The sequence below is a fragment of the Pseudonaja textilis genome, chromosome Z (genome assembly GCF_049901715.1).
Source record: "Pseudonaja textilis isolate UNSWEBS1 chromosome Z, rPseTex1.2, whole genome shotgun sequence".
NCBI lineage: Eukaryota > Metazoa > Chordata > Lepidosauria > Squamata > Elapidae > Pseudonaja > Pseudonaja textilis.
Genome location: NC_142008.1, coordinates 106,279,311 through 106,288,434, shown reverse-complemented (window position 1 = coordinate 106,288,434; position 9,124 = coordinate 106,279,311). Strand labels below are relative to the sequence as shown.

Here is a 9,124-nt window from a genome sequence, read left to right as displayed (position 1 = left end):
AACAGATAGAAATTGACAAGAGTGTGCTCTAATATCTCCATTCTTATCTATGTTTACCATGCTGTGAGCATTCTTTCCATGTTTTATGTTTCTTTATGTTTTTTTATTATAATTACATATCAAAATAATACTTCCAAAATTTTATTTAATTTTATCTCTCTCCTCTGTTTTTTTGCAGTTAAGCCAGTTTTGTCATAAATGAAACATGGACAATAGAACTACAGAGTCTTATTTTCTGCTCCTGGAATTATCAAAAAATCGGCATCTGCAGCTTTTGCATTTCTTCTTCTTCTGTGTGTTATATCTGGCAACTCTAACAACAAATCTTCTCATCATCACTGCAGTCACTTTTGACCATCGGCTACACAGTCCCATGTATTTCTTTCTAATGAATTTGGCTCTGCAGGACCTGGGCATTGTTTCCGTCATTGTCCCTAAATCTATGATAAATTCTCTCATAGACACACGACACATCTCTTATTTTGGTTGTGTTGCTCAAGTCTTTCTCTTTCTCTCCTTTGAAGCCTCTGATGTATCTCTTCTGACAGTCATGGCATATGATCGGTATGTTGCAATTTGCAATCCACTGCACTATGAGATGGTGATGAATTGGAAAACATGCATTGAAATAATCATTGTAGTGTGGGTTTCAGGTCTTCTCTGTGGTATCTTACATACAATTGGCACTTTTTCAGTACATTTTTGTTCTAATGTTGTCAACCAATTCTTTTGCGAAATTCCACAATTGATAAAACTATCTTGTTCCAGCTTCAATGTAGTTGAGATTGGAATTGTTGTGACTAACATTATTGCTGCACTAGGTTGTTTTAGTTTTATTTTCATATCTTATGCAATGATTTTCAAGGCAGTATTGAGAATCCCTTCTGAACATGGAAGGCAGAAAGCCTTGTCCACTTGTATTCCCCACTTTATAGTAGTGTCTGTGTTAGTATTAAGCGTATGCTTTGCCTATCTAAGACCTCCCTCTAACACTTCATCTGACTTAGATTTTGGATCAACTCTTCTCTATTCCCTTCTTCCACCTCTGTTCAATCCAATCATCTATAGTATGAGAAACAAAACTATCAAATGTGTCCTTTCTCAACTGTGGAGATTCTGAAAAAAAAAATCTTTTAATGTTTATATCCTGTTCACCACAGATTTGAATTTTCCTGGCCTTTCTTTTACTTCTGTGAATAAGGAATATGGTAGAAAGGGATAGTTGAAATAAGACAAATACAACCTCTCAAATCAGAAAAATAGTATACCTCCAGATGTTGCTCAGCAACCTTCCTGAGATTGTATAATTGTATACTTATATAATGTATAATTCTAATAGAACACCAAAAAAGCTTTCAGAAATGTTAGAACTTGATACAAATTAGAAGGGATAAGGCATGTTCCATGATCTAATATCTAGAGAAGGGAAGATAGATAGAGCTACACCAAGGATGATATCTTATTGAAATGTGCTGGAGAAATTATTTCATCCAAGCTACTTATAATGTATACTAAAAATCATCTTACTGTTTTATAATATATCTGCAACTACCCTCACAATACTTTAAAAATGTTTACAAAAGGAAGGTTCACCATGTAATTTGGCACTCAGTATAGAATAGAACAGAATAGAATAGAATAGAATTCTTTATTGGCCACATGTGATTGGACATACAAGGAATTTGTCTTGATGCAAATGGTCTCAGTATACATAAAAGAAAAGATACATTCACCAAGAGTCAAGAATCATAAGGTACAACACTTAATAATAGTCATAGGGTACAATAAGCAATCAAATCATACTAGGAAACAGTCAAAATAAAGCGTAAGGATACAAGCGACAAAGTTACAGTCATACAGTCACAAGTGGGAGGGAATGGGTGTTAAGGAATGATTAGAAGATTAATAGCAATAGTAGTGCAGGCTTTGTAAATAGTTGGATGGTGTTGAGGAAATTATTTGTTTAGCAGAGTGATGGCATTCAGGAAAAAACTGTCCTTGTGTCTAGTTATTCTGGTATGCAGTGCTCTATAGCGTTATTTTGAGGGAAGGAGCTGAAACAGTTTATGTCCAGGATGTGAGGGTTCTGTAAATATTTTCACAGCCCTCTTTTTGACTCGTGCAGTATACAGGTCCTTGATTGAAGGCAGGTTGGTAGTAATTGTTTTTTCTGTAGTCCTAATTATCCTCTGAAGTCTATGTCTGTCTTGTTGGATTGCAAAACCAAACCAGACAGTTATAGAGGTGCAGATGACAGACTCAATAATTCCTCTGTAGAACTGTATCAGAAGCTCCTTGGGCAGTTTGAGCTTTCTGAGTTGGCGCAGAAAGAACATTCTTTGTTGTGCTTTTTTGATTACATCTTTGATGTTAGGTGCCCATTTTAGATCATGTGATATAATAGAACCTAGAAATTTGAAGATCTCTGCTTCTGATACAGTGTTGTACATTGTAAGAGGTGATAGTATGGGACAACTTCTTCTAAAGTCTTCCACCATTTCAATGATTTTGAGTGTGTTCAGTTCCAGATTATTCCGGTTATGCCACAAAGTAAGTTGTACAACCTCCTGTCTGTATGCGGATTCATCGTTGCCTCAAAAGAGACCAATCACTGTTGTGTCATCTGCAAACTTCAATATTTTAACAGATTGATCATTCGAGATGCAATCATTGGTATATAGGGAGAAGAGGAGAAAGCACACAGCCTGGGGGGGGCTATGCTAATTGTACAGGTATCAGATGTGATTCTGCCTAGCTTCACCTGCTGCTTTCTGTTTGTTAGGAAGCTTATGATCCACTTACAAGTGTGTTCAGGTACCACTAGCTGGTTTAGTTTAGTTAGAAGAATGTCTGGAATGATGGTATTGAAAGCTGAACTGAAGTCTACAAAGAGGACCCTTGCGTAGATATTTGGAGATTTAAGGTGTTGTAGGATGTGGTGCAGAGCTATATAAACAGCATCATCTGTCAATCTATTTGCTCAGTATGCAAACTTCATGGGATCTGACAGCAGATCCAGGATGGTTTTCAGGTGGGACAGCACTAGCCTTTCAAAGACTTTCATAACTACAGATGTTAGAGCAACTGGTCTGTAGTCATTCAGTTCCCTGATGGAGGACTTCTTTTGCACTGGGATGATGGTAGAATGTTTGAAGCAGGAAGGAACATAGCACATCTCTAGTGATCTATTGAAGATTTGGGTGAAGATGGGGGCCAATTTGTCAGCACAGACTTTTAAGCAAGAAGGACTTATCTTGTCTGGCCCTGATGCTTTTCCTGGCTTTTGTCTGTGTAATAGATCTTGCACTTCTTTTTCTGTGATCATCAGAGGTTGTGAGCCCAATGGATTGGGGCCAGTTGTAGGAGGTTTGGCTGTTGGTGTGTTTGAGATATGAGTTGTGGAGATAAGTGGTTGTAGTTTCTTTTCAAACCTGCAGTAAAACACATTCAGGTCATCTGCTAGTTGTTGATTTCCTTCTGCCTGGGAAGGAGGTTTGCTGTAGCTAGTGATGTTTTTAAGAGTTTTTCACATGTTTGCTGGTTCATTTGTTCAGAACTAATTCCTTAACTTTTCAGAGTAGCTTATTTTTGCTGCTCTGATCTCTCTTGTTAATATGTTTCTGGCCGGTTTGTATAGCATTCTATCACCTTTTCTGTAGGCTTCCTCTTTGGAATGACATGCTGCTTAAGTTTAACTGTGAACCAAGGTTTATTGTTACTATATATTTGCAGGTTCCTTGTTGGTACACATAAGTCTTCACAGAAGCTGGCATATGATGATAGAGTATCTGTGAGCTCATCTAGGTCTGTAGAAATATCTTCAAAAACATTCCAATTAGTGCAATCAAGGCAAGGCTGGAGCTTTAGCTTTGCCTCATCAGACCAAGTCCTCACTGATTTAATTTTTGGTTTCATGGTTTTAAGCCTTTGTCTGTTGGCAGGTGCAAGGTGAATCATGCAGTGATCAGAGTGTTCCACAGCTGCTCATGGTAAAGACTTATAAGCATCTTTTACTGTTGTGTAGTATATGATCTGTATGTTGCCATTTGCAATCTACTGCAATATGAGATAGTGATGAACTGGAAAGCCTGCATTGAAATGATAACTCTGGTTTTCAGGTCTTCTATATGGAATATTGAACACCACTGGGACTTTTTCAATCTTTTGTTGTTCTAATGTTGTCAACCAGTTTTTCTGTGAAATTCCACAGTTGCTAAAACTATCCTGCACTGGCTTCAATCTAATTGAAATTGGAGTTCTCATAACTAGTGATGTTGCAGCATTAGGCTGTGGTACTTTTATTATTATATTTTATGTCATGATTTTCAAGGCAGTGCTAAAAATTCCTTCTGAACAAGGAAGGCAAAAAGCCTTGTCCACACGTGTCCCCACCTTACTGTAGTGTTTATGTACTTTTTAACTGGCACCAATCTGAGACCTCCCTCTGACACCCCATTTTACTTAATTTTTTCATTGACTCTTATGGATTCTGTTCTTCCACCTCTGTTCAATCCAATCATGTATAGCATGAGAAACAAGAATATCAGATTTGTTCTTTCTAAGCTGTGGAGATTCTGAAAAAATATTTTATTTTTTAAATATTTTATTCACTACAGTTTTATATTATCTTGTCTTTACTTTTTTTTATCTGTAGAAGGGAATATGTTAGAAAGGGAGACATAGCTGAAATGGGGGTAAATCCAAAATCACAAACCAGAAGAACAGTGGAATTTCAGAAGTTCCTCAGCAAAATTTTGCTAATACACTACACACGTGCTAAATGTGGCACTTGAACAGCTGTGGCTTTCCAGAAGCTGAGAACACCTGATCTTTAATGATGTGAAGATCAGAATATAAAATGGTTTCCCCTTTAATTATGGCCAAAATATGACTAGTTAAATCTTTATTTTTCCCCCAACAATATGCAAGCTTCTATAACCCCTTTTTCTTAAATGGTCCTTTGCTTACAGATTTTGATATTTTGAATCATTTAAACAGTCTTAATCAGAAAAGTCCTGCATTTTTGTTGGTTAGGTTTTTCAGAAGTGATCTGCCATTTTCTCTTTCCCACGTGGAGAGGGAGAGAGAGAGAGACAGCCTCATAGTCATCCAGTTTGACCTCATTAATTAAGATGGACTAGAGTTTCCAATTTCCTCATTTCTAGACTTGATGCCTTAACCACTGCTAAAAACTGCTTTACACATGCTTTCACTCCTGGGTATTATTTAGAAGGGTATTATTATCCTTTAGAAGTGTTTTGGTCAGACCAGATACCTGGAATCATGGGCAAAATGGATTAACTGGTACTATCTCACAAAATCTTTTAATAATTAAAGAAATGAAAAAGACAAGAAATGTAAATGGAATGATGCATTATTATAACAGAATGTCATATAAGCTTTTAGGAACCTTATAACTTGATACAAATTTGAAGAGATAATGTATACTCTTAGCCTAGTCCAATATCTACCCATATGGGGTAGATGAATGTACTGTACACCAGAATAAGATCTTAGAATCATAGAGTCATAGGGTTGGAAGAAACCCTGGAGTTCTACTCCAAGCCCATGCCCAAAATTTCTCCTTAGTTGGATTTTTCTTTAATGGATTTTTCTTTAATAAGCTTTCATCTGTTAATTTTTGTCCTGCCCTCAGATGATTTGGCAAATAAATCAACCCACTCTTCTCTGTGAAAGTCCCTTAGGTACTGAAAGACAGCTATGATAACCCCTTTCTTTATTAGATTAGACATACCTAATTCCCTTAACTGTTCATCATAGAGTTTAGCCCACAGACCTCTTATTATCTTATTTTTAAACTAGAGCCCAAAAAAACCCTGTTGGTGCTGGAACTCTCTTTAGATTATCAAAAGTTCTAGGAAATCATATTGATGAGTCAAAGGAAAGGACTTGCAGTGCTTTGAAAGGCTTTCTTCTACCCTTTTCATATATAAATTAGATATTTTAATGTGTATATAACAGGAGTGGCAATTATGCCACAATACTGTTGTTCAGGCTTTTTCAATGTGATCATGCTTTGTTTCCGTCTGCATAGTGGACTGTATGTATCCCTTACTTTCCAGTACATGCCCTCCCCTCCCAAATATGATGTTCAATTTTTTCCCAAATTCCAGTGATTTTTCCCTTTATTCCAATCAAAACTGCAGAATTGCCAGATACTGAGGGTTGCTCATCCTAGAATCTTTCTCTGGGGATCTTCTTATTCTAATACCTTAGTGCAGGGGTGTCAAACTCAAATCCCGGGGGTCAGATCTGGCCCACAAGGTACTTAGATCTTGCCCATGGGTTCACCCTGGAAATTGCGAAGGACCGGCCTGCAGTGCCTCTGCCAGCAAAAACAGCAGTGCATGGACCTCTTGAGCTCCATTTTCACTGGCAGAGGTTTGCAGGAACCCATCCCAGCTGAAAAAAACAGCTTAGGAGCCCATTTTCACAGCAGAAGTTTGGGCTGCCACAGGAGCCCTGGATACAAGTGATGTCATATTGGTCATGGCCACCCAGGCCATGCTCACTCTGGCCCTCCAAGGTCAAACACAACCCTGATACAACCCTCAATGAAATCGAGTTTGACACCCTTGCCTTAGTGTGTGTGTGATTCTTAGAAGTTTTAGGTTACTTTATATTGCATTTTTTTTTGAGTAAAAGATGCTGAAATATAAAAAGTGTCAAAATCTGTTTCTTAGTATTTTGCCATATGATCTGTGACAGGTTCTTCTAGAAAAGTGATAGAGGCCATGTGGGGGTGGGAATCTATCATCACCTTATTGCAGGGAACAATTTATTGCAAAAAAACAAAAAAATAATAACCAACAAAATTGAGGATACATACATTTATTTTTCAAAACATATATCCATATAACTCTCTTTCTAAATCTTATTTACTGTACTTTTAATGAGTTTTTGTATTGATTTCTATGGATTTATTTTAGTAATTATTCTATAATAGATATTTTATGTCTCTACAAGCTTATATTATATCTCATTATGAGCCATGTTTTAGATTTGTATTTGCAGTTTACTCAGGCAATGAACTAGCAACTTGGCTATTTGCACTCTCACCACAAATGCCACCGGTTTCTATGGTCCTATTATGTGCCATATTCTATTGGAAATCCACCAGGCTTATTTGGTTTTCTTGAACTTCTTTTCTTTGTATTCTCTTTTTATTTTACTGAAAAGTTTTACTTTTCCACTTTATGTTAATTATCTGGGTTTATTTAATCCAGTTTCCAGCTGTTCCTTTAGGTGGGCAGAATAGAGAGTGGGATTTCTTAAAAGGTGGAGATGAAAGAGAATCCCGTGATGAAAAATGGTTTGGAGAGGTCTTCTCACCTGATTCTTGTTTCTATCTATATCAATCTATATCATCTACCTATATCTATATCATCTATAAATCTATATCTGTGGTGGGATTCAGATTTTTTTTACTACCGGTTCTGTGAGCGTGGCTCGGTGGGCGTGGCATGGCTTGGTGGGCATGGCTTGGTGGGCATAGCAGGGGAAGGATACTGTAATATCTCCATTCCCACCTCACTCCACGGGAAGGATCCCGTAAAATCCCCATTCTCTCCCCACCCTGCTAACCTGCTTTCCAGCTCCATTTTCCTGTGCAGGGGAACAAAAGAAGTACTACTAATCATCTGGAACTTGGGAGGCAGAGAATAGATGGGGGCAGGGCCAGTCAGAGGTGGTATTCTGAACTAGTCAAAATTTCTGCTACTAGTTCTCCAGAACTGGTCAGAACCTGCTGAATACTACCTCTAATCTATATCTATATCTATTCATCTACATCTATATCTAATCTATCTATATCATCTGTATCTATATATCTATCTATATATCTATATCTATCTATATCTAACCTATCTATCATCTTTCTATCTCTAGCTTGCTATCCATCTAGCTAGATAATTATCTATTTATTTGTTTTTCTGTCTATCTCTAGCTCGCTATCTGTCTAGCTAGATAACTATCTTATCTATCACAGTTTGGAATCCTGGTATGACTGCATCCCCAATACTGCTAATATCATTTTGAGATAATATTCTGTGTGATACTGGTACTGGATTACTTTGAGGTATCTATGGATTTGTTAATGGCCAATTATATTAATAAGCACACTAAAGTCAGTTTTATTTTGACATACACAACTCTTGGGAGATACATAAGAGATATTAGTAAACATTCAGAATAGAAATTTTTAAGCTTTCCATTGCCATAGCAGAACCACTAAACATAATCTATAAAAAATATTTCAGGACCAGCTCCTTGCCCAACCTATAGTCACTAACCACAGTCATCCCTATTTTCAAAAAGGGAGACCCCACCTAGTTAAAGATTACAGATTAATCTTTTTATGTTGGTCACCTGCAAAGTCAATCCATTATCAAAAAATCCATTATCCTTCACTTATTTTCTAACAACCTATTTTCTAACAAACAATTTGGTTTCAGGAAAAAATTATTCTGTAATCTTCAACTCCTACACTGTAAAAACATATTGACTGTACAATTCAATCAGGGCAAAGCAATAGATACAATTTAAATAGACTTCTGTAAAGCCTTTGATTTGGTGGTACATGACAAGCTATTTATAAAACTAAAATCTTATGGCATTTCTGGACCCCTGCATAATTGGATAGCTGTGTTCCTGTCAAACAGGCAACGTGGTCAAAATAGGGATGTCCTATCAAATCCTGTACCTGTAAACAGATGAGTCCCCCAAGGCAGTGTTTTGGGACCAACACTCTTTATACTTTACATAAATGACCTTGCAATCAGATTAAAAGCAACAACATTCTCTTCACTGTTGACGTAAAACTATTCAACACTACCAACCCTTCAAAAAGATATTGACTACATGTCAGAATTGTCAAACAAGTGGCAACTTCAAATCTCAACCAACAAATGCTCTGTCTTACACATTGGAAAAAATCAGGACATAAAATACAAGCTGGATGGACACAACCTTGTAGATGACCCACATTCTGTCAAGCACCTCTCTAATGATCTAAGTGCCAGAGTCCACTGTTACAACATTGCCAAAAAGGCATTAAGAGTTGTTAACTTAATCTTGCATAGCTTCTTCTCTAGTAATATTCCAT

The 9,124-nt window shown here is 36.9% G+C and overlaps 1 protein-coding gene across 1 annotated transcript; it reads left to right on the top strand.

Moving 5' to 3' along the window:
- The first annotated feature begins 205 nt into the window (after window positions 1–205).
- Window positions 206–1,120, top strand: LOC113448494 (olfactory receptor 14A16-like). Its single transcript, XM_026719208.1, has one exon. The coding sequence runs from the start codon at window positions 206–208 to the stop codon at window positions 1,118–1,120; it is 915 nt and encodes a 304-aa protein (XP_026574993.1).
- The last annotated feature ends 8,004 nt before the right edge of the window (window positions 1,121–9,124 follow it).